This window comes from Lissotriton helveticus, chromosome 7 (assembly GCF_964261635.1).
Source record: "Lissotriton helveticus chromosome 7, aLisHel1.1, whole genome shotgun sequence".
NCBI classification, from domain to species: domain Eukaryota; kingdom Metazoa; phylum Chordata; class Amphibia; order Caudata; family Salamandridae; genus Lissotriton; species Lissotriton helveticus.
In genome coordinates this window covers 1452809969-1452836957 of record NC_136068.1, presented here as the reverse complement: position 1 = coordinate 1452836957, position 26989 = coordinate 1452809969, and the positions used below count along the sequence as shown (strand labels likewise).

Sequence of the window (26989 nt, the reverse complement as noted above, 5' to 3'; positions counted from 1 at the left end):
AAAATATTGGGGTAAGTATATTTGGGAATTTGTTTTTATACTGAAAATGTTTCATAGTTTTCATGGTCATTATTTAAAAATATCAGGAATTAATTTGAATGTGTTCAATTAGTTTCATAAACAGGCTTCGATCGTCTGTTAGGATTCAGACTTGGGTGAAGAAGTTGGAATGGTTTTGATATATGTGAAAAGAACATTTTGGGTTTGTTTAAATTGCGTTGTTGAAGGCCACAAGTTTGGACGTGGATACTTATGAAGGGAATGCAGTTTATTTTTTAAATATGCTTCGGTAGTAACTACACTAAATAAAGATTAGCTGTTATTAAGAAAACAGAATGTATACCCATGATTTGGTGGAATAATCACACTTGTACAGTAGTAGGACAAAAGTCACTGAATTCCTCTAAATCACAATCCCGAAAATTCAAAGAGAGATCTGGATGGTAAAAACATTACCAAATGTATGTAATATACAATTGCAGTGTGAAAGGTATGTACCTTCAAGAGAAGGTGAACTCTCCAGATTTGAAACAGGGTGGTATACCTGGGAAAAATCATTTGAGGTCAAACAAGTGCCCCCCTCCTCCAATAACAGCATTGTGGTCTACGGATTCAAGTCAGCAAAATGCAAAGGACTGGTCTACAATGAAGGACATTGGAGTATTATAAAGTAGCGTATGGGACCCACCCAGCCCTTTCCAGAAAAATGATCCAGGGTCACCCTCATGTATTGGGGAAAACACAAATCCTAAGGGCTCCAACAGTGTATGCGATAGTAGTAGCGGACTACCACAAGGATGTCTTGCAGGAACATTTAACTAAGTTAAAAGAGTAACTAACTGAAAGAGCTTCTTGGAAGAATGGTGGGTCCTAAGGATGGTCAGCAGGGTAGGAGGCTGTTAAGGAAAGTAGTCAGATGACGCTTCACAAGTATATTCTCTTGATCTTGTACCTGTCTGTTCATCGTTGCCATGGCCTTGGTGACTCCTTTCATTGCCTGTGCCATGGAATTATTAGACTTCAGTGTCTGAATCTTCAGAGACACAGCTTGGATGTTCGCCCTCATCATAATAAACTTCTTCACATAGCGGCGAGTTCGCACCAAGTCTTTGGCCATGATTTTAACTGCATCCTATGGAGACCAAAAAGAAAGTGTTATTGATGCAGCAAATCTATCAGGACATGGTAAGGCACACATCCGATTCATATAGCCTAATACAGGAATGAAGGCAACCCCTAAACCAGACAGTGGTTGTATTCCCACTCTGCACAGCAATATTTAAAAATAAAAATAAAACAAAGGTGTTCATTTGGTAGACACGCTGAGCAGTGGTTGCCGTGTTAGGAATCCAGAGGATGGTGAACCAACAAACAGTGTTTGGAATGGCTTGTAGCAGCTCAAATGGTCAACGATTGTTCTTTCAACTACATTTGGACACTAGAGAATTCATTCTACCAGAGTAAACTAACAAGCACAAAGAAAGGATATGTCTTAGCACGACCTGACATACAGGCTACATAATACAGCATTACTAACTATGCAAGGTAATATAGGCTTTGAAGAAACAAATAAATATTACCTTGGCACATGAAAAGAACTAACTAGCAAGAAATGGTTCAGGAAGTATTCAGTTCTTTTCACTCGAACTCTGCAAAACATGCACTGCTCATTAGAACATCAGACAGGTATATATATTTTTTAACTTTATTTTTCATTTTGTATCCAAGAAAAACAACAATACAAATATGTTCTTACATGCAAAGCACAATTTCTAGTATAAAGAAGGAGTAACCCCTCACAGTGGACAATAACAATGAACGGGGTAGAAAGCGAATAAAAATAGCCATGGGAGCCGACGGTGGCATGGTTGAGTGTGAAATAAGGAGGAGCAGGATTGCAGGGCAGAAGCATTGAAGTGTTCTTATGCAGGATGCGGTGTGAGCAAGGGCCCCGGATTCAGCTAGCATTACCATCGGTAATGTCACTGTTTTAAGTTAACAAATCAGCAAGTAAGGGTTGCCAAATGCCTTGGCCTGGAAGTCGAGGTTGCAACGTAGCAGAAGTTTCTCCGATGGATTCGCGATAGGTCATCTTTCAACCAATCGTCCTTGGTGGCCATTCGGTCGCTGCTCCAGCACATGGCTATATGGCGGTTGGCTAGCAATAGTGCAAATGCAATGAAACGTCTAAAAGCAGATGGGAGAGGCTTAGCATGTCCCAGTAGGGCTAGTAAAGGATTAGGTTTATCGGGGAACTAGGTAATTACTGAAAGCGAGGTTTGAATCTGTGCCCAGTAGGTGTGAATAGCAGTGCAAGTCCATGCAAGGTGCATGATGTGTGCACGGTCCACATTGCATTTCAGACAGTTATGTGAGCGTGTGGGGTCGATTTTCGCCAAGCTTAATCGTGTCGTATATGCTCTGTAAAGGAACTTGTAATCGAGCAGTTTATCTGTGCGATTGGGAGAAATCAGTTTGGTTTGTATGCAGCAAAAACTCCAAATGTGGTCTGTGAGTGGGTGTCCCAAGTCTCGGTCCCATGCCTTGGAGCTCACTCAACTCCCACGGATTTTGAAGCTAAGCAAGTTTGGTATAGACAGGATACCAGGTGGGACCCGTCAGAAGGCGTGATCACCAATGTCAGTGGTAGGAAATCTTCAGGTTCCATTGGGAAGGTTGGTATTCTATTGTGTAATGTGTCCTGTATTCCTCGAAGGACAAAAAGGCCCTCGTGGGTGGTGTCACCGGAGACAGCCAGAGCAGTCTTGTGTGTTATGTCATGGCCATCCGGGAAAAGGTCACTAATAGTATGAATATGAGGATTCCTTGGACTGCGTTGAACCAGTTGTCCCTGGGTCAATGACAGTCAAGGATTGTGGGCCAGGGGCAATTCTGGTGGGTTGAGCAGCCCACCTTCCAAGTATCTGCATAACTTTAACCAGGCCCAGCAAGAGGTATAAAGTGTTTGAATGTCAGTGAGGTCTCTCGTGTGGCCTAGTGGCATAATGGCAGAGGGGGGATGGAGGGTGTCTCACACCAGGTCTCGCTCTTTTATCAGATATGGTATTCTAGCATCTATGTAGTACCAATAATAGGAGAGGTGACATTGCGCCACCAAAAATATAAATGTATATCCAGTACTCAAAAGCCAGCACTTACGTATGGGAGCGTAAGTGTCTCCCATCAGATCCAAGGCCGCCGACCAACCCAGACCAAGTGGCGCAGTAGACCTTTGAGTGTGGCAAAAAAACTATTAATCAGTGGGATCGGGATATTAAAAAACAGATCTAAGAAGCAAGGAAGTACCACCATTTTGATTATGGCGATACTTCCAGCCACTGACAACGGCAGCCTGATCGAATGCTCAATTTGAGTGGTAAGTTTGGCAATTGCAAGGAAATAATTTAAACGTATCACATTTCTTTCTGTTGGTGCAGAAGAATACCGAGGTATTGTGGGGAATCATCACACCACATTAAGCTGGACTCCAGTTGACAGGGCACTGTGGCGTCGGTAAGAGGGATTAGCTCAGATTTACTCCAGTTAATGGACAATCTAGAAAGGCATCTATGTTTAATATGTCTCGGATAATTGAGGGCAAGTGTATGGCAGGATTTCGAAGGAAATGAAATATAGATTGTCTGCATACATGGAAATTAAAAGTGGACCAATGTCTAAACCGTAAGCCACAGTATAAATGACGCTCTTGGAACTGTTGGACCAAAGGGTCCACTACAATGATGAAAAGCAATAGTGATCGGGGACAGCTCTAGCGGGTTCCTCTGACAATCTGGAAGGGGGCTGTGAGGAAGTCATTCACTCTCAATCTGGCCCTTCCTGTCTTGTGGCATTGTTACCTGGCTTATTCCGTGGTAAATATAATAAAATATCCTAAGGCAGATGGAATATCGGTCATGTTTGTGAAGTACCCATCCGCCAAACTCCAAATCAAGCCCTAAATCATCTTGGGAGTACTTAGCCCTTCAAGTCCCCCTTTATTATGTATTTGTAATTTCTTTACATAAGTTGTACTAAGTTTCTTTAATTAACTCTTGACTTAATTATATAGCATATCTTTAATGATTCAGTGTCTTGTGATATAATAGTAGCGATGTAGGGTCCAACAATATACTAGACTCTAGGGGAAATAACTCAGAAGTACTTAGTGATTTCCTATATCTAACCATTAATTTAACAAGTACTTTGTTCAAAGCACGAGAAATAAGTATTTTTGTATTTGTTTTCGTCATGTTCTTTGCAACTCCCCTATAGTTTGTAATCATTACCAAACCCTTTGTACTCTCGAAATTATTAATAGTGACAGGATATTGAGTTCAAGTACCATATGACTCCTAGTACGTCAAACATATACTACCACCTAAAATAATTCTGCTTTACCACCCAAACATTGGAGGAAATTGTCTTGGCTTCCTTAAAGATTGTTGACACCCATTAAGCCTCTGGCCATCCTGCTTAATGCCACTGCCCATACAGAACCATGATGACAGCTGGCAGGTCTTCTCTAATAGGAAACGGTATAGGAAGCTCTGCTGCATGGTATCAGGCCACATAGAGTTGAGGTTGATAGTAGTACAACTAGAGAGATAACAGGTCCCATAATCCTGCTTCCGACAAAGCCACTGACCTGGGCAAAATTTGCTCCTGCACTGCTGGTTGCTACTTCTTACATTGACAGACCGCCTACCTGACCTTCAACATCAAGAACATAAGCGAAGTACTGGCCATGAGTCTGCTCGGAGACAGTGAATGGCAATAGGGTCTCCTATACTGAGCACAAGGCCACTACTACTGATCAGCTGTCTCAGGTTGCTCATGGCAAGGAAGGAATCATGTTAGTACGTAATGCTTCCCAAATCAATGTTTATCTTTGACAGAAGGCTCAGCTAGGTGCTACCACTGTGCAGTTTGGTTATTCGCAGTAGGCTACATGGCTGACAATGTGCATGCACAGAGCTGAACAGGACCACATAGCCACACAGCGTTCCCTTTCAGGGTGGATTTAGGGACATTTGTCCCACTTTCTTTGAAAGGTTGCTGCTGCCTTGTATCACTCTGTGCACAACCCATCAGTTTAGCTGTGCAAGTACCCCTACAATAGGCAATATACCTGTGTAGGCACTGTCCTGCCCTTGCACATATCTGTAGACAGCACAGCCTGAGCAGTCTACTTCACTTCTTGGATGCGGATTGTGCTGACGTTCCCTGAAGCAGTCTCATTATCTTGGATGGAGGCACACATTTGTTGTCCTCCAGCTGACACATTAATTATGCTAGCAGTTTTGAAGTCCTTCTTTGTGTAGGCACCCCTCTAACCTCCCTTGGATTGGCCCTTTTATTCCTCATCTGTCTCCTGACATGCCTTTTCTACTGTGGATTCTGACGGAGCAGGTCTCGCTAGAGATTACGGCAACTACTCTTCAATTAGACGAAAATCAAAGCACAGTCAAAGAAACGTGATCACCCTCTAAAATGGGGGAAGTAAATCTGGACTCAGAGAGGGCATAAAAAGATCTATTGCCTGTTTAGCAATGTAGAAACAGCTGTTGAAATTAAAACTATAAGCACAGACTCTGCATCCTTTCAATAAATGTCGGAATGTTCAGAAACGTGCATTTGAAGACCAGTTTAAACAGATTGTCCAAACCCTCACAAAGATGTATTCAAGAAATTGGATTTGGATGACCGACCTTAAGTACAAACTTTAGGATGTCAGGACGCCCTTAGAATGTAGAACACTTCAACTATTTGTCCTTCTTGGAATTCTCCCTACCAGACTTGACTGGCCAGTCTTTCTGTTCACCTCTGTGATTTCGGAGGGCACAAAGATTGTGCTTCAGGCATCCAATGAAGCCACATGCACTAAGAGCAATCTTGACCTAACCCCTCCACCACCAGCATGGAAGGTAGATCATTATGGTGGTTGTTAGATTTGGGGGTCTCTAGTTGGCACAGGTAGGTACTTGTGACAAATATGGACCCTCTCCTCTAGATAAATCTTCAAGTATGTGGTTTTTAGTATAGGATTATGGCGCCTCTAGGTAGAATCCCATAATTGTATAGAGTTTGAAACAGGTATATAGTCGGTGCTGTAGGGTATGGAAAACCACTAGACTCCGCAAAACAAAGCCCAAGCTCTATACACAATCTACTTCACTCCCCAGCACACGTCAAGTAGTAAGATGGGTTTCCCTATTGTGATTAAGAACACATTGTTACCTTATCATCATACAACATAAATGTGAACAATTCCTTTAGGTTCATATTTTCAGGTTTTTATTTTTCGACGTCTTGTGTCTCAGTTTCAACAGCCAAAGCCAATAAGTGTTTTGTCGCTAAAGGGGCGTGATCCCGCGACTTCCTCAAGGCTATATCCTTCAAATGACGAAATTTGAAATGTGGGGATACTTCCAACCCACATTGTTATGTTATGTTATGGAATATTTGTATAGCGCCTATCACCGCCGGTCTCTAAGCGCTTAACAAGAAGAACATAACACACTGATGCCCAAAGAAACCTACAGCTGTATTACCGCCTAAACCATCATAAAGGCCTTTCTAAAAAGATGAGTTTTTAGTTTCTTTCTGAAGGGTAATAGCTGTGATTCTTCCTTCAAGGTGGGCGGAAGCTCATTCCACAGTTGTGGGAGAAGCACAGACAGAGCCCTGCCTCCTTTAGTTTGAACCTAGGTTGAATCAGATTAGAGGTTGTTCCTGAACGCAAGGATCTTCCGGGAACGTACCTCCTCAAACGTTGTTTGATATACTCTGGGGCATTCCCAAAGAGTGCCTTATGGGCCATGCAGAGACACTTAAACTGGACTCTGAATTTCATTGGGAGCCAGTGTAGCTTCTGAAGCAGGGGGGTTGCGTGCGAGTTTCTAGGCAAAGAGTGGATCAGCCTGGCTGCATCGTTCTGAATGACCTGCAGCTTCCTCAACAACTTCTGTGGCAGGCCAAGATATAGGGCATTGCCATAGTCAAGTCTCGAAATGACTGTGGCGGATACAATCGATTGCAGGGTGGAGGCAGATAAGATGGGGACTAGCTTTCGAAGGTGCCTCAACACACCAATGCAAGATCCGACGACAGCAGAGACTTGCGGGCCCATCGAGAGATCCGCGTCGATCCTTAGCCCTAGGCTTTTTACTACAGCACCAGGAGACGGGGTGGTTCCCAACTCAGGGGGCCAGTACAGATCGCTCCAGGGATCCTCTTTGTTGCTGATCACCAGCACCTCTGTTTTATCAGCATTCACTTTAAGCAGATTGGGGTTCCGATCTACGCGGCGTCAGTTATCAGTCAGTTGTAAACGTCTCCTTATCGATTCAAGTCCTGGTTACTTCTTGTGCGTAATATTTGGACCTTGCGCCGCTCCAGTTCAATACAGAGTATGGTATCAAGCTCCCGAGTGCTGGAGCCGGCAACCATTAAATGTTGACATGGAGTCTTCAGGTGACCGCAATTATGGTTTGCTCGGACATATCAGTGACAAGTGTACTAAGACTAAGTCAGGATAAGGGGATTACACTCCTAAAATAACCCCTGCTCACCCCCTTGGTAGCTTGGCACGAGCAGAAGGGCTTTACTGCAGAGGCGTTGTAAGTTAACCAGTTGTGACCACATACAGTAACCCAGTGACAACACTAGAAATGGACACCACACAGGTTTTATATAAAAAATAAGCAGACTTTATAGAGTTACCACAAGACCATAAACGACAAAAATACACACTATGATTAATTTAAGATGGTAGATTTAAGCTTAGTTCAGTTGAGTTCTTAGATGCGACACTCTGCGTCAATGTACCTTACGTTGCGCTTCCACGACAAGCAATGTCGCAGCGATGGGAAATGCGGCAAAGTTCAGATACAAAGTAATAAAGACGTGAAGATCTTCCAGAGACGGCATGCTTCTCAGGGATGTGAGAAGTTCTCAGTTCGATGCGTTGACTGCAGCGGCGACACCCTTACGATGCGACGACAACAGGTCCAGCGGCGATGCTCTTCTCCCACGATGCGTGAAATTTCCGCTTGATGCGACAACTACAACAGCGACATCCAAGATGCGAAGGCAGAGGGTCTGACAGCGGCACGCTTCTCGGGGATGCGAGGTGCTCTTGGTCGATGCGGTGCAATGCGACAGTTGCAGCGGCGACACCCTCCTTCGGAGTTGCGACGGCAGCAGCGACACGCTTACTCTTCGTTGCGGCACGCTTCTCTCCGATGCGGTGCAGTGCGACAGTTCCAGTGGTGACACCCTCCTTCGGAGTTGCGATGGCAGGCGCAGCGAAGGCAATACGCTTCTTCTTGTTGAGTCGCGCTTCCAGTTCCTTGTGACACGCAGTTCCTCAGAAGGCCCAAAACAGCAGCAGGCACTTCCAAAAGAACTCTGGGGAGCTGGGAGGGATGAAGTCTGTTGTCCCCGAGACTTGAGCAGGAGGCAAGGTCTCTTCCAAGCCCTTGGAGATCCTTCACAAGTTGAAAGCAAAGTACACAAAGTTCCTTTCTCCTTCCTTTGGCAGTAAGGCAACCACTGCAGGCCAATCCCCCAAGCAGCACTTCAGCTTGGGAATAGTCTCTCCTCAGTTTCTTCAGGTTCCTCTCCTCGATAAAGGTTTCTTCTTGTAGTCCAAAAGTGATATAATTTCATGGGATCAGGGTCCCAATATTTATACCCCAAAATCCTTTGTTCTCTGAGGCGAGAGGGGCCTTTGCCCAGTCCAAACCAGTTCTGAAGCACTCGGTTTACCAGACTTCTTCTTTCCTTTCACATTGCAGGGCAGGCATATCAGACGCTCCACAGGAGGTGGAGCCAGCATTGTGGAAGGCAAGTACAGTCCTGGAGCACTTTGTTTACAGGACTCCTTCTCTTCTTTCAGTGTGCAGGGCAGAGACATCAGCCGCTCCCCAGGGGGCGGAGCCAGCATTGTGGAAGGCAGGCACAGCCCTATTCAAGGTTCAGGTGCAACTCCTCCCTCCCATCTAGATGCAGATCGCTCTATTCACCACCGGGTGACTCAGCCTGTCTCCTGGAATTCCCCAGCCCCATCACTCACAAAACCAGACATAGGAAAACACAACCTAGCAGAGGCAGGTTTGAATGGTTAGACAAGCAAATCCCTACTTTTTAAAAGTGGTATTTGCAAACACAGAATATTAAAATAAACTTTACTAAAAGATGTATTTTATTATTCCGAGTTCAGGCATACTAAACTCGAATTTCTACCATGTTCTCTGAGACAGTTGGGATTATAAAATGAAATGTAATTCACTATTAGGACATGCCACACACACCAGGGCTTGTCCTACCTTATCCTTACAATGCACCTTGCTCTTGGGCCTACCATAGGGGTGACTGATATGAAGAAAAGGGAAGGTTTAGGGACTGGGAAGTGGGTGCACTTGCCCAGTCAGCATGACACTACCTGACTGCACGCAGGCTCTGCAATGGCAGACCTTAGACACATTTTACAAGGCTGCTTCTGTGGGTGGCACAACCAGTGCAGCAGGCCCACCAGCAGCATTTGGATTTACACACCCTGGGCACACTCAGTGCACTAGACTAGGATCTGACAAGTAAACCAAATAGCCAAACATGGAACCACTGATTAATACATCAATGTACAAAAGGGAGCACTTGCACTGTGGCACTGGATAGCAGTGGCACAGTGCCCAAAGCATCTAACACCAGCACAAATACATGAGGCAACAGTAAAAATGGAAGGGAGACCCACGCCAATGGTGCCAGGTCTAATAGTGGTGAAAAAGTATAGCCCATTCTTTTACATTGCTCATCAAGGTGGTCAGGCCACACTTTGCTTACTTGATCTTAGCGCAGCTTTTGCTACTTTCTCACATGATACTCACGTTTCACGACTTTTACAGACAAACTTTGAAGGATTCGTCCATGGAAGTTTTGTTATCACCAACAGATGCCAAGCAGGGTACCTTCCTTCGTTTCAATATTTCTTCAGACTTTTGCCCCAGAGAGTCCACTCTGACTGCTCTCGTAGAACATTTCTGTTGAATCAGGGCAGTTACCCTGTAGCCAACTTCATAAGATACCTCAGTTTCTTCCTAATGTCCAAGTCTGACAACACTTGGGTGAATTTTGTACATGAGGAACTACATTGGGGTTGTCCAATCCAGGTTTGGAGATAGTATGTGCACCTTCAACTCCAGCATAAATCTTTAAAACCAAATGGTGCTGCACTGTGGTGCTTCTTCCTCAATCTTGTCTTTTGTCTATCAGCTGTCAGAATAGGGACCTTCAGCACAGAATTTAGAAATAGTCTTTTAAACTAATTATCTTTTGTCACTCAGGTCAACAAACTCACTACTAGGTGCTTAATGCTACTTCATATTCAGAGGAAAGCAGTCCCCCTTCTCCGAGCAGCTAAACCACACACAGTAGTGCAAGTAGTCAACTTATCTTCGTTACTGTTACTCTTTCTATTTGGGTCTACCAACCTCGGTTATCTGGCAGCTTCAGTTTACCCAAAAGTATGCCGTTCACCTCATTCTCCACCTTCATACTCACTACTTTATTTCCGGAAGTCTTAAGAAGATGTATCGGGTTCCTGTGTCCAAGCATTCTAATGTTCAAATTTTATGCACCTGCAACTGAGCCTTTCATGTTTAAGAACCTTCTTATCTGCAGCATCGCCTGGTTCCATATAATCCTTTGCGTATACTCTCATCTCTAAATTTGTTAATCTTGTGCACACTGTCAAATACACCAGCGCCTGGCCTGGCAATCATTCATTCTTTTTCCTGGCAAGTGAAATTTGGAACCTCCTTCCTAGGGAGATCCATTTTCTCACAAAAAATATTGCATTCTGGAAATGTATAAAAACGTGTCCGTATTGAGGTTAACTAACCTGATTTTCCTGGTTTTCCACTGTTTAATCAAGAACTAGCACACCTTTAACAAGTATTTGTGCATTTTATTAATAATATAACATTATACAAGGATCTCGTATCCACAGACTGCTTTTCTTCAGGAAAAGAACATAAAACAAACAATTTCTGGCCTCAAACCCAGTGCTTTGGAAATGGCACTATCATTTCTTGGAACCTGCAGCTAAGCGAATTACTCCGTGGAAAGAATAAATATTTTTATCAGCCTAGCAACTTGGAGAAGTTCTTGGAATCTTCGGAATCTACTAGAATGGATGTCTCACAATCAGACAGCTGGAAAAATAATTCCAACTGCTAGTCGAGTGAAAGTGATACCCAGAGGGATGACAGTAAGATAGGACCTACAGTTTGAATGGAAGCGATGGGACCCCGAACAAGGTCCTTTATTTATTTATTTAATGCATTTTTATAAAGCGCGGACTTTACCCGAAGGTGTCAGAGCACTGTACAATAGAACCAGTTACGTTACATGAGAGAACTGTTGCAGGAATAGAACAAAAAAAATAGCATGCCATAGAGTCGAGGCAACGCAGGCAAAAGGCACACAATCTCAAACACAGCATGAACAGACTGTACAAGCAAAAGTAAGAAAAAATATGACAAATTTTACAATGACTAAAGAACTTCCTGGCGCACAATAGCAGGCCATAGAATCAAAACAACGCAGGCAAGAGGGACACAATTTCAAACGCAGCAAGCACAGGATGTACAAGCAAAAATATAAACATATGTGACAAATTTATAATGACTAAAGAACTTCCTGGCGGGGTCTGAGAAGGAGGGAATTAGTTCTGAAAGTGTCTTTGGAATAAACGAGATTTGAGGTCCGCTTTGAAGATCTGGATGGAGGTGATTGCACGGAGCGAAGGAGGAAGCGAGTTCCAGGTTCTCAACGCATTACCTGAGAAAGATTGTGCCAACAATTTTTCTCTTTTGAAGGAGGGGGACTCAAGAAGGAACTTTTCCGCATTCCGAGAAGGTCTTGAGCCTACAGACAGTTTCCGTTTATTCGCCAGATAGCGAGGGGAGGAAGAGTGCAAAGCTTTGTGGGTGATGCATGCTGTTTTGTAGATAGCGCTAGCCTCGATGGGAAGCCATCGGAGAGAAGACAGGATAGGAGTGATGTGGTCACTTCGTTTGGACCCTGAAATGAAGCGAGCAGCTGAATGGAGGACGGATTTGTGGGGGGAGAGGTGAGATTTGGGAAGGCCAGTCAGAAGAGAATTACAATAGTCAAGTCTGGAGAGAACTAGCGATTGGACCAAGGTTTTTAGGTCATTCTCCGGGAAGAACCGACAAATCCCCCATAAAAGTCGCAGTTGATAACGTGCGCTCTTGGCCATGGAGTTGATGTGTGAGATTAGGTGGAGTCTTTTTTCAAGTATGACACCTAAGGATTTAGCGCAGTCCACAATGATGGGTTTACTGTGGAGTAGATTTGATTGATCCATCCAAGCTTGAACAGGAGGCGGAGAGAGAGAGCTAGATATGAGGAGGAATTCCGTTTTGGAGGGATTGAGAATGAGTTGGTGAACTAGCATCCAGTTGTGAATAGTGTTGAGAGTAGAGCTGAGCAGTGAGAGATCATGAGGGGAAGACACCTTGAGGTAGATTTGGGTGTCATCCGCATAGAGATGGTAGAGGATTCTAGATTTGCTTAGAAGGTTCCCTAGTGGTTCCAGATAGAGATTGAAAAGAGTGGGAGCAAGGATAGAACCTTGAGGGACGCCTTGACCAACCAACAGTGGAGACGAGAGACTATTTGCAATCTTGATCATTTGGGATCTGTCTGAGAGGAAAGAGGCAAACCATTTGAGTACTGTGCCTTCCACGCCCATTCTCTGTTGAAGAATGTTTAGGAGGGTGTTGTGATTAACAGTGTCAAAAGCTGCAGAGAGGTCAGGAAGAATCAGAAGGCACGATTCCCCCGAATCGAGAATATGCAGCGCATCATCGATCACTTGCAGCAGGGTTGTTTCAGTGCTGCAGTTTTGAATAAAGCCTGACTGGAACATGTCGAGGAGATTATTGTCCATAATGTGTTGGGAGAGTAGTTTTGCAACACATTTTTCTGTGATCTTTGAAAGAAAAGGGAAATTGGTGAAGTTATTGGGGTCATTTGCATCTGCAGAGGGTTTTTTTTTTTTAAGGGGGGTAACCTGTCCTGTTTTGAGGATAATTGGGAGGGATCCTTGACTGAGGAAGAGATTGACTAGCCTGGTCCAGTAGGAGAGAGTGTTAGTATAGAAAATCAATGGCGATGCCACTGGGAATGGGGTCAGAGGAATGGTTGGAGGGTTTGGTTTTGCGGATGCATTTGAGGAGATCAACCTCTGAGATGGCGGCAAAGTTCTGCCAAGTGACTAAGGATTTTCGCTCCTCGATGGGGGTGGGGTGGGTGACCTGTTCCACCAGAGATTTTACCTTTTGATCGAAGAATATAGCGAACTCAGTTGCTTTCTTTGATGCATCCTCAGGCTTGATGGTTTGGGGAGAACAATTTGGGTTTTTGATGAGGTCGAAAAGTTTTTTGGGTCTGTTTTTAGCTGAATCGAGGAGGGATCTGAAATGTGATGTTTTTTCCAGGAAGATGTGTTTGTGGTATATGGATCTTGCTGAACGTAAAAGAGAGAGGTTGGGGGTGGATGGAGATTGTCTCCAATGCTTCTCCAAGATTCTAAGGTTTTTCCTTTCATCATAGAGTGCTTTGTTGAACCAAGGAGCTGATGGGGTGGGTCTTTTCCACTTGCTTTGGAGTGGAGCAACCTTGTCTATTTCGACTGCGAGGATTGAGAGGCAAAGGGGAATGAGATCGCAGTGGTAATCTGGTCTGATTTGGAAATCACAAGGTCCAGAATTGAGCTCTTGGGATGTGTAATTTCCGAGCAGTGTTGTGCAAGATCGTTAGCGGAAAGAAAGGTTGCAAGCTCGTTGGCAGCCGAGTCTTCCACGGAGCCCCAGTGGAGATTGAAATCACCTAGGAAGACCTGCTTATCGCTTTGTGAATATTGGTCACTAATGAAGTCGATGAATTCCTCCATGAAGGAAGGGCAATTACCAGGCGGGTGGTAGATGGTATGGAACCTGAAGGGTGAGCCATGATGAACTTGGAATTCTAGGGAAAGGCATTCAAAGGTGCGAAAGAGGGTGGTGGGAGAGGCTTTGATTTGGAGGGTGTTTCTGAAGATAATCGCAACACCTCCCCCGATCTTGCCTGGTCTGTCGTGTCTGAGAATGGAGTAGTCAGTAGGTAACAAAAGATCAATTGAAGTGTGAGAGGAGTCATTAAACCAGGTCTCAGTGAGAAAGAGTATGTTGAGATTGTGGTGAGTGATGGTGTCGGAGATTTCCAGTTTGTGTTTGGTTGCAGATCTACAGTTATGGAGCATACAGTGTAGCCCAGACGCAACTGTTTTGGTGATGTGAGTGTCTGGACTTATGAGGGGGATAGGGATTAGATTCTTGAATGAGGGTGCCCCTTGAGGGGGGGGGGCTGGTAAGTTCTGACTAAAGAGATGGTCTGGATGGCAAATTGAATAGAGTTGTTAGGAGAGGTGCGTGTAGGGGAAATGACATTGATGGTCTTGTAGGTAGCCAATAGGTTGGTAATGTGTGTGGAGGATAGATTGTGGTTTGCTCTATTGCTCTATTGGGGCGCGGGAGCAAGGAACTCCTCGGGAGGTTGTTCGGGGAGGGGGATATTTTAGCACATAGCAGTGAAATGGACGCTTCAAGCAGGGAAATGGACGAGATGAGGGAATCAAGTTTAGTTTCCAGAGAGAGGGTTGCTGAGCACGGAGTGAAGGCTGGCTCAATGGTTAAGGGAGAGAGTGTACTAGGCGAAGGAGGACAAGAGGAAGTGGGGGACCGGGGGGAGTGTTGGGGTGCGAGGGTCGAAGGTGGGGGAGGAAGTGATGTAAGCAAAGAAGGGCAGTGGGCTGTGGGGGAAGATATGTGATGAAAGGGTCTGAGGGGGGGAAAGAAGGTGGTAAAAAGGAGTGAATGGAGATATGAGATGTTTTTACTGGTGTTGAGCAGAGGTGAAGAATAGAGAGGAGAAAGTTGAGAAGTAGAAGTGGATGGCTGGAGGGGGAAGGGGGAGGGAGTGGGGTAATGGGAAGGCCATGGATACGGTGAGGTTGTGGTATATAAATAAATAATACCGGATCTAGGTTTTACTGGACATAGCAATAACAGATAGCTCAATAAATAAGAGTCAAGATTCGAGGTAGTAGGAGTTTGCAGGTTTAATACAGCATAAAGGACAGGAACAGGACAACCTGCACAGGAATAGGATGACAGGGCCCGGCAGGGGGGCAGGATTGGACTGGCGTGGCCCGGCAGCTGCCGGGGCTGGATCTGGGATGAGCGCGCTAACTTTAATAACAATACACAAGCATATATACTAAAACAGTTGCAATTGCAATACATACAATAGGCGGAGCAGTGGGTGTGGTCAATAGCAGTCGCGAAAGATAAGGGTGAAAGTGGGTGTAACAGAAGGCGTATACATAGACATGTGATGTAAACGTAACAGAATATGTCATAAATGGGGCGGAAACATGGAGGGGGCTACCTAAGGAGCCGGGACCTCTAACCTAATGGTGCGCGCAAACTGACAATGACGTGTCACTAGGAGAAGCTGGGGGCTATGAACTCTGTGCTAGGAGCAGAGACTGAAGTCTGGAGAGTCAGGGCGACATGTACCTAAACCCTATCTAGTATCTAATGTTTAGAGAACATGTTGATATAAACTAAGAGTCAGGAGGGGAGAGGCTAACAGACTCTAAGACTGGTGCATGCATTATTCTACATGTAGTGCGTGATGAAGAATATTAAATGACCATAAATACAGTATTTCTCTTACATGGAGACGTAAAGGCTAGACTGTGACGGAAACTATTGATGCGATTCAGTAGTTTAGGAATGCAGAGAAGGAGGGCTGGACTGATAACTAGAATCATAACATACTCTTGGCAGACTCGTAGGCAGAGCCAGGCTGAGCCGGGCACTGTGAGGCAGGAAGTAAGTGAAGGGTCGAGGATACAGGTGGGGGCTGTATCGCTCCTCAGCGAGGGCTCAGGAGACAGGAGCTGAATCTGGTGTCCAGGCCCTTTTGAGGCCTAGAAACGGGGACTTTACAATGAAATAACGTGCACACTGAGAAACGTGGCAACGTAACTTTACATAGGCCTGATATTCGTAGCTTTCACGAGAACTGGAAACTGGCATACTAGAGATGGACACAACTGTAATTGCGTCTTTAATCGAACATGGGGAATACATATGCATATTAATCATACACACATAACATAAGATGGGGGACACGTAGGGACACAGAACATGGCAAAATTTACTTTTCCACATTCCCTCCTTGTCACTACGTTTCCATCAGGAAACATCAATATTCATGATACCATCTATCATTTCATACAGTATCATTTGCTCGTCTCGAATTTTCTTGGAACGGGATTTAGAACGGGACTTGGGACTAGGAATACAAGAGGTAGCACAAATGCCACAAATCGCAGGGCCACATTGTATACATAGGCAGCAACTGAATATGATCGCTACTGCAATACCTAGAAAGGACAATACTTTCCATCCCCAGGCGGAAATTATATTCCAGAACCAACCAGACCATGTCCAGGTGCCTGGATCTTGGTGTAACATATGGGCAATTTTATGGAGTCTGGTTATAGCTGAATAAACAGACGGCGCGTTATTAGGAATGAAAATGCAGCAACTAGATCCGATGACTCTACATGCCCCGCCCCTATCGGCCAGTATGACGTCAAGGACGAGACGATTCTGGAGCACGACAATTCTCATAAAGGATTGTTCTTCGGTTAAGTTACTTAGAGCAGAAGTAGTCTCAATCACTACTGCTTCAAGGGTTCTGGTTAATCTACGTATCAGTTTACTATTCACAACAGTACCTAAATAGGGGAAGACACCTTTATTGATATCTATATATTGTTCTAGAGCAGTTGCAGTATAATCGACAATCGGGAGGTTTCTCTTGTGTCTAGTATGTACTAGGTGGGAATTCCTATGATAGTCAGGTGGGGCTAGAAAAACTGGTGGCAGTAGGAATGCAATGTAACAGGTTCCCTCCCAATCGAGGGGCAGACGAACATATGCGGTCTGACCACAAACAAAATAAGAATGACGTGAAGCTTTGAAAATAGATTTCCTGCTGTCACTATACTTGACAATAGTAGTACAATCACTATGGCCTACATGTACGGAACCATTCTTTCGGACACATAATTCGCCTTTAACTGGTAGTACTGACATAGCAGGTAAGTCTGGAGTAGTATCAGACTGGACATTCAGGACCATAAAATTCGAAGAATAATTACCTAGATTATAAACTTCATTTTCTAGATCTAACCCTGTTCTGTGGGGGAAGACCTTGCTTGTCTGGAAAACATGTACTGTTAGGAAAAGACATATCTGTTGAGGATGACGTTAACGTGGACCATGCTCCACACAAACCATTATGTGAAAATGGATAAGGAAAGAGTGGCAGAACTCCCTTCGGTGTCTGGAATGGGGGGAGTCGACCACACACCCAACAATTAGTGGCATTGCTGGTCTGGTGTGAATAGTGTAACATGCGGATAAAGGAATTATTACGCATAGCAAGACGATATGAGAGTTCATGAGGAGGCAGATCACTAAACGTGTGCTCTACTGTAGCAATAGAAGACTTATTTACATGAGAAACTGGAAAATACAAATAAAATGCATAACCTGTGCAGGTAGTCATAAGGCTGAAAAACAATATGAAACTTAGAAAAACGATACATCGGATTGAGTTTTGACTAACTCTCTCACTATGGGGGTCTATTTTATACATGTCAGAAACCGGTCTAACCGTTTCACCTAGGGGAGGACTTAGACAATCAAACTGGCTGACTTATTTTACTAGACCTTAATTTTTGCTTATACTCCTGTTGCGGAGTTTTCTCTAACAGGGAGGGTTCAGTATCATTGTCTTTAGCGGGACAGTCCTTAAGAATAATACTTTGGCAGTCTTTCAAATCCTGGGAAATGTTCTTAGAAACAGGCTTTAGTCCGTAAAATCTTTTCACATGAGACAGGTGGACCCAGCCCTTCCTGCCTTCCAGCTTGACGGCAGTACGGGTGGCCAGGAGGACCTGTCGGGGTTCCTTCCAGCGGGGCTCCAGCGGACTTGAACGATCAAAATTCCGGACAAGAACCATGCATCCGGGAACGATTTCATGCGGTGCCACCTCGGTATTGTCTGGAAATGCGGCAGCAACCTGTGAACGACAAGAGTTGAGGGCAGACATCAAGGAAGCTAGGTAATCTGTCAGCATATTACTTGAAACATCGGTAATACTTCGGGGTCTAGGTGTACCCCACATATTAGGGGGGCGGCCGAATACGACCTCATACGGGGACAGACCTGATCTGGAATGTGCGACCATGCGCATGTAAAACAAAGCGACTGGCAGAGCTACTAACCAGTCCACACCTTTCTCTTTACATATTTTAGCAATGCGGATTTTCAGGGTCTGGTTATGTCTCTCTACGAGACCGGCTGCTTCAGGATGGCGTACACAATGGAACTTCCACTGGTACCCTAACAAAAGGGAAACATGTTTCATGAGCTCAGATGAGAATGGCTGGCCGTTATCAGAATATACGACTCTAGGGAGTCCATAACGGGGGAAGAACTCACGAACCAGCTGCTTGGCAGTGGTCGTGGCTGTGTAATCTGGGACTGGATATGCTTCTGTCCATCTGGACAAAGCGCATACAACTACAAGGACATACTTGAAACCTCGACATCGCTCCATCTGAATATAATCCATTTGGAGGACTTCAAAAGGGTGGTCAGGGGGCTGGAATCCACCTTGTTCCACCGGGACACTTTTACCTGGATTAAACTGGCAACATATCATACAGGTACGGACTTTCTGCTTGGCTGCAGCTCGTAAATGCTTATTGAACCAAATGTTCTGGATACTGTCTAACATAGCTTTTTCTCCTAAATGTGCTGGACTATGTGCGGTATTGATAATGACTTGAACCATTGAGTCGGGGAGAAACCATGTGGCTCTTCCCTTCGTTACCCATCCTTGATCTGTCTGGACCCCTCCTTGTTCGGACCATTTCTTGATTTCATCGGGAGTAGCATGTAACTGGATATCTATGACATCTTGAGTGGGGTCCTTAACTGTCATGCATGTAGTCGGATCTGGAGTAGGTGTCTGTGTCGGATTAACTGAAATGTCTGGAGTCTGTGCTGTAAGCTTGGCTATGCGATCTGCTAGATCATTACCTTGAGAAATAATGTCAGTAACTTTCGTATGTGCTTTGCACTTCATGATAGCAATAGATGTCGGTAAGTGTATGGCATCTAATAGAGCTTGAATAAGGAGACCATGCTGAATCTTGGTTCCATGAGAAGTCATGAAACCTCTCTCCTGCCAGAGCACTCCAAAGTCGTGTACGACTCCGAATGCGTAGCGTGAATCTGTATAAATATTAACTTTCAGGTTCTTGGCGTGTATGCAGGCTTGGGTCAGAGCAACTAGCTCTGCTGCTTGAGCAGACAGGGTGTCAATACGGTGTGTTTCTATAACTTCAGTGTCAGTAGTCACTGCATACGCGGCTACTAGTTCTCCTGTACTTGTTCTCATACATGAACCATCCACATAAAGTGTCAGGTCGGGATCTGGTAATGGAATATCTGTCAGATCTTGTCTTGGCTTAGTCATAATACTAACTACTTCCACACAGTCGTGTGTGGCAGGATTCGAATTAACTGACGGTAACAGTGTAGCAGGATTTAGAACGTTGCAGCGTCTGATTTCTATGTGTGGCTGGAACAGTGTCAATTCATAACCTGTTAAACGTGCAATTGTCAAGTGCTGAGTCTGGGTTCGGTTTAAAAGAACTTCCACGGAGTGTGGAACTTGTACTGTCAAGGAATGTCCTAATACTATGGAATCACTTTGTCTGATAGCTAGAGCTGTGGCTGCAACTGACTTGAGGCACGCAGGCAGAGCCTGGGCTACAGGATCTAATGTGCTCGAAAAATAAGCACAGGGCTTGTATTGTCCTGCTTGATCTTGTGTGAGAACAGATAATGCTGTACCTTCGCGTTCAGTGACGAAAAGTGTAAAAGGCTTACTGTAGTTCGGTGTAGCTAGAACTGGAGCTTGGCATAAAGCTTTCTTTAACTCATTGAAACTAAGTGTATGTTCAGATGTCCAAGGGAGGACAGTCGATACGGCTGCCTCCTGTGTCGTTAACTGTATCAGTGGTTTAGCTAGAAATGCATACTGAGGAATCCATTGTCTGCAATAAGAAGTAAGGCCGATAAAAGCACGTACCTCCTTCTGTGTCTTGGGCTGAGGAAGACTCGCTATTAACTGGATACGGTCTGGTGTCAACTGCCTACCCCACTTGGACAGCAAGTGGCCTAAGTAGATCACTTGCTGGACACAGAATTGAAGCTTCGAAGGGGACACCTTGTGCCCCATCTCGGCAAGGAAATACAGGACTGTAAGTGATGCTTGCTCGCAAGCACGTTCAGAACGGGCTGTGATCAGTAGATCATCGACATACTGGAGCAGGGCAGTGTCAGTTGGCATGTGAATATTGTCTAGTTGTCTCTTAAGCGCTTGACTGTAAATACTAGGACTTTCTGTGAAACCTTGAGGAGCTCGTGTGAACATATAGCTTCTTCCATTTAAACAAAATCCGAAAAGAAACTGGCTGTCTGGATGAATGGGGACACTGAAAAACGCGTTCTTGAGGTCTATGACTGTGAAAAATGAGGCTTCGGAATCAATGGCTGTCAATAGGGAAGAAATATCTGGGACAACTGGATACTGGGGAATAATACATTTATTGAGTTCTCGAAGGTCAATCACTAATCGATATACTGGGGGTGCATTTGGATCAGTACGTTTCATGACTGGAATGATCGGAGAATTACATACATTGGAGTCAGTTTCTACAACTACTCCTTGAGCCATGAGCTCGTCAATAATTTTGGATAAGGCTGCTACAGCCTCAGGTGGCAATCTGTACTGTCTGATTCGTGGTAACACTACACCTGGTTTGAGAGTCACACGATGGGGTGTGATTTGCATGAAACCTACATCAGTTGGACCTTGCGCCCATAGATGCTGCGGAACATTAGACAATCTCGGATCAAAATCTCGTAATACATAGTGACCCTTGAAGTCACGTAGAAACAGGCGTATTCCCTCTGGGGAGCAGCAAATAACTGCACCTAATTCTTTCAGTGTTTTAATACCTAACAGATTTTCTGGACATGACTTCGTAAGTAACAGATCAGTAGTTCGGGACAATGGACCTACTTCTAGAGTAACTGGCTTAGATATCTCGTTTACAATAGGCTTTCCTGAAAATCCAAGGGAAACATTTCTAGAGCCTGAGAGCGGAGCCCCTGGAACTTCGGCGTGACTGATAGTCGTCCTACTTGCCCCTGTATCAATCAGAAACTTTCTGTCTTTCCCTAGTACCTGACTATGAACATAGGGACCTTCTTGATCTACAGGAATCTCGATGAGAGGCAAGCCTACCTCCCTCTCTAGGCTGTTTCATGAATATGGCTGATACTCTGGATACTCGGACTGTGCATACTGGTACATCTGCTGTGTAACATGCTGTGTTGCAGCAATAGGCTGCGGTGCTGGAACTGTCTGTTGTGCATTCTGTGGCTGAGAAGTCTGTGAAACTTGTTCTTGTCTAGGCGGACGTGGTCTTTCTTTAGTTTTACCAGTGGCTATATTATGTTTCAGAACTGCACACTCGTTTATGAAATGACCTGGCTGTTTACAATAATTGCATGTCCCTTTAACGGGAGCTGCAGGATGACTGGCTTGATTCGTACCCCTCTTCTGACTGTCTTGTGGAACAGATTGTGCAACTAGTACTTTCATTTTCGTGTCTTTCATACGTTTTCTCTCGTGTTCTTGCTCTTCTCTGATTCTATTCTGATGGTACTGGAGCATCTGTAACATCTGGGACGGGGTACTAGCTTGCCATGTACTTTCGACTTTCAAAACTCGATTCTTAACTTGTGGACTTGAATTCTCGACTAATTTAGTAACAAAAAGATGAGGGTATGACTCACTACTTGTCTGGAGGCCACTGTTTATGATAAAACATTTCTCAAATCTAGAATAAAAATCACTAGTGTCTTCATCTTGTTTCTGTTTACAGGCTGAGATTGCATCCCAGTCTTCCTTTTTAGTTGCTAATAATCTGGGCAAAACTTGTATTAACAGTTCTGGTAATTCTTTACATTTCTCTCCAAGACCGGTACCTGGTACTCGTATCTTATCTTCAGCTTCTAGAACTGCCCAATCGATCTTTTTCTCTCCCACCTCCCATTCTTTTTCCTTGAGTTTTTCGTATACCCCTGCGGGCAATAGGACCTTTAGGATTTTAATAATATCTGGATAAGTGTATTCTCCCATACGGAGCATGTCTTTTAATTCTCGGTGGAACCCTGCTGGATCTTTGTCATGACAGGGAATTAATTTCTTCATCTCTAAGAGTTCCATCTTTGTAATCGGAGTGTAAACAAACACTCTTTGCATTTCACCATCTGTTGTCCTGACTGGGTGTACTTCTCGTAACGGGTTCTGTCTATCTATGTAAAACGGTTTACTTTCTGGAGGTGAGACATGAACAAAATGCGGGTTCAGAAACGTTCTATATTTGTGACGCTGTTCTAGAATGACACTAATTAAATCGGTACCTAAACCTTTCCATCTATACTGGAGTAACTCGTTCAGGACATCATGTAACGGACCTGGATCAGAATGTTGACCCTCATACAGAGTAATGAGGTGCTGGATCATATACATACCCACCAGTCGTTGCTCGGCTGGGGGCAGTTTCAGAAACATTTGTGCCACTATTTCATCTGGAAAAGTGGTAGAATCAGTAATCCATCGGACTGCTGATCGGGCTAGTTCTTGTTCATGCATAGTACTCAACTTACTATAACCGATTCGTGATTTCAGAATGTGATCGGTAGCTTGAAATACTTGTTCTAGAGAACCTTGTTCTGGTGCTGGATGAGGAACAGTTTTCTTGTAGTCTAGACGTGAATGTCGGTCTGGAAATCTAGATTTTCCTACATACGCTATTCTGGCGGGATTCTCGTCGTCTACCTCTTCTGTAGAAGAGTCATTTTCTTTCTCGCTTACTTGTGCTGCTTTACGTTGTTCATGTAACCTTATTATTTCCTTACGAATTCTCTTGTACATACTCTCTATACTACTGACGGTTCTGTGCTTACCCTCGGCTATATTATCACTCCACCTTGTCAGGATTCTCATTTCGGCCGGATCTTTGGTCGGATAATCTTGTTCCCTTATTAAACAATTAATCAGAAACTTTAATAGCATGAGCTGGATCTCAGCTTTCCTTTGAGACATGGCTTCGCCAATACTTTCTGGATCATCCCCTGTACGGATGAAACGATATATTCTGTCTAGATCTTCTTTCATATTCGGTAGGGTGTCCAAATACCCGGTCACCCGTCTTACACGGATGGAATATATAACTGTACTATCATCGCCTGCAACTGGATCATAGCGGCATTCAGTAAGAGCTCGTCGGATATCTGCAACGGACTTATATTTGGGCGTACGCTGTAACGCACATTCATGTAACTCGACTAATGTTAAACGTTGGTGTGGTGGCGGGGTACCAGGAGGACCTCCTCCTGCGGCCCCTAAACTGGAATCGTCGACTGATACTCTTCGTGTTGGCAGAGTGGGAAATTGTAATGTGGGCTGAACCGGGGGTACCGTAGCAGGTACTCCGGTGTCTGGAGGAGCAGGATTTACATTATTTACAGGAGCTGGCGGAACAGGATTTGCATATTCTGGAACCGTGTCGTCCAAGTAGGACGAAATAAAAATATCAGCTGCGGTCGGTTTGTGACGTAGCTTGGTCGGAACTAATGGTGGCGGAAAATTACTGGATGCCTCCGGGGTCGCTTTTGGCAAGCCCTCGGCAAGAAGAGGGTACATACCCTTAATAAGGGCATTCCTCTGTCTGTCTGACTGTTCGGTTTTAACTCGTTCACCTATCTCGATTAATTCCCTTTCTTGGGCTCGTTCTAAGGATTCTCTACTTAATTCTAACCTTCTGATTTCTTTTTCGGTTCTTTTATGAGATTCTTTGCGCCATAACTCGATGGCATCTTTCTGTGACTGTCTGGCTTTCTTTTTCCATAATGCTTCTTCTACTCGCATGATGCACTCGGCATCCCATGTACCCGATACGGGCCATCTATACTTTTCTTCTAACTGTTTGGTGTACTCCACCCATAAATCTAGATATAATATGGCACTTATGCCATGCTTCTGATACATACAATGACCTGGACTGTCCCTAGGCGGGACAGGAACTGCTTCTTCTAACAGACCTTTTCTAGTTTTTAACTGACGTAGTCTGGAAAATAACGGCATGACTGAACTGTAATCTAGACACAATACAATACACAATGAACACGATAATTACTCCACATTCATACCACGACATTAAAATACATGAAGAACATTTAAAATAACAGTTCGAACAGAATACTACCTGGAATACTGAAAACAGAATACATGAATTTCTCGAGAACAGAACTGACTAGAACAGAAACTAGATGCACTGCTGGAACAGTACGAAACTTACCGGTCTCATAAAGAGACACGTCAGGACCCGCATCCACCGAAGTGGACACTTCGTTTTGGGATCTGTGTACCACCAAACCCCACGGACCAGAGACAATTAGATTGACCCTGTCTAGATACTACCCCAGCAACGGTACTCACCGGGCAGCAAGAACGGAAGGCCTCGGACTGGACGGGACTGCTTCGACGCCGGACGGACGAACTTCGGACTTCAGTTACGGGTGGGCCTCCGGATACCTCGGACCTTGGACTCTCGGCTTGGGCTCTGGTCGGGACTCGCCGCGTTCCTCCACCGCCTCGTCTGGATGCTGGACCGCAACCTCCGTCTCCTCCGTGGGCCTGAGGGATACTTGAAGCAGAAATATCTGCACGTGCACGGTATGGTTCCGTCACGGCTGCAGAGGATCAGGGGGCATACGTGGCTTCACCGGCGCGTGGGGAAAGGGCAAGTCCCTGTTCGGGCGCCATTATGTGGTATATAAATAAATAATACCGGATCTAGGTTTTACTGGACATAGCAATAACAGATAGCTCAATAAATAAGAGTCAAGATTCGAGGTAGTAGGAGTTTGCAGGTTTAATACAGCATAAAGGACAGGAACAGGACAACCTGCACAGGAATAGGATGACAGGGCCCGGCAGGGGGGCAGGATTGGACTGGCGTGGCCCGGCAGCTGCCGGGGCTGGATCTGGGATGAGCGCGCTAACTTTAACAACAATACACAAGCATATATACTAAAACAGTTGCAATTGCAATACATACAATAGGCGGAGCAGTGGGTGTGGTCAATAGCAGTCGCGAAAGATAAGGGTGAAAGTGGGTGTAACAGGAGGCGTATACATAGACATGTGATGTAAACGTAACAGAATATGTCATAAATGGGGCGGAAACATGGAGGGGGCTATCTAAGGAGCCGGGACCTCTAACCTAATGGTGCGCGCAAACTGACAATGACGTGTTACTAGGAGAAGCTGGGGGCTATGAACTCTGTGCTAGGAGCAGAGACTGAAGTCTGGAGAGTCAGGGCGACATGTACCTAAACCCTATCTAGTATCTAATGTTTAGAGAACATGTTGATATAAACTAAGAGTCAGGAGGGGAGAGGCTAACAGACTCTAAGACTGGTGCATGCATTATTCTACATGTAGTGCGTGATGAAGAATATTAAATGACCATAAATACAGTATTTCTCTTACATGGAGACGTAAAGGCTAGACTGTGACGGAAACTATTGATGCGATTCAGTAGTTTAGGAATGCAGAGAAGGAGGGCTGGACTGATAACTAGAATCATAACATACTCTTGGCAGACTCGTAGGCAGAGCCAGGCTGAGCCGGGCACTGTGAGGCAGGAAGTAAGTGAAGGGTCGAGGATACAGGTGGGGGCTGTATCGCTCCTCAGCGAGGGCTCAGGAGACAGGAGCTGAATCTGGTGTCCAGGCCCTTTTGAGGCCTAGAAACGGGGACTTTACAATGAAATAACGTGCACACTGAGAAACGTGGCAACGTAACTTTACATAGGCCTGATATTCGTAGCTTTCACGAGAACTGGAAACTGGCATACTAGAGATGGACACAACTGTAATTGCGTCTTTAATCGAACATGGGGAATACATATGCATATTAATCATACACACATAACATAAGATGGGGGACACGTAGGGACACAGAACATGGCAAAATTTACTTTTCCACAAGGTGAGAGGAGAAGGGGTTGAGCAGGGAGAGGAGGGATGGAGGTCAAAGGGAGGACACACGAGTGGGGAGAAGAGAGAGGGTGCAGGCCAGGTATTATGGGTAATGAAAGGTGAATGTAAGGGTAAAGGCACCAGGCAGAGTGGGGGGAGTTGAGCAAAATGAAAGTTGTGGGAGGAGTGAGGGGCTGAGCAGTCAAAGGGAGGGAAGAGGGAGGAATTACCAAGAGGGGGGACAGGGTTGTGAAGAATAGGGGGGAATGTAAGCGGAGGAGAGAAGGGGGGGTGAGATCAGTGGGAGGGAAGATGATGGGATTACCAATAGGGGAGGCAGGGATGTGAGGCATGGGAGAGGGGAGATAAGGTTGTAGAGAGATGGGGGATGTGAGAACAGAATTGAGGGTATGAGGAAAGGGGAAGAGCGGAGAGGGATGAGGAGCAGAGGGAGGGGGAGGGTAAGGCGAGTTGATCGGTAGTTCAGATTGTAAGAAAGGTGGGTTAAAAGGGGGGAAATGGGAAGGAATAAGGGAGTTAGGGGGTGAGAGAAGGCAGTGGAATAGTGGGGAGATACAGGATGTAGGAGTGAAGTGGGGTGTAAAGCAGATGAGGTAAGAGGGTCCAGTTGGGAAGGTGGCAG

General features: G+C 44.9%; 1 protein-coding gene across 1 annotated transcript in view; it reads right to left on the bottom strand.

Moving 5' to 3' along the window:
• Window positions 1-26989, bottom strand: part of CHMP2A (charged multivesicular body protein 2A) — a 153090-nt gene that overhangs the window by 78137 nt on the left and 47964 nt on the right. The window contains exon 3 of the mRNA XM_078654818.1: window positions 953-1132. Within this exon, the coding sequence (XP_078510944.1) occupies window positions 953-1132 (180 nt within the window). The remainder of the gene's footprint in view (window positions 1-952; window positions 1133-26989) is intronic.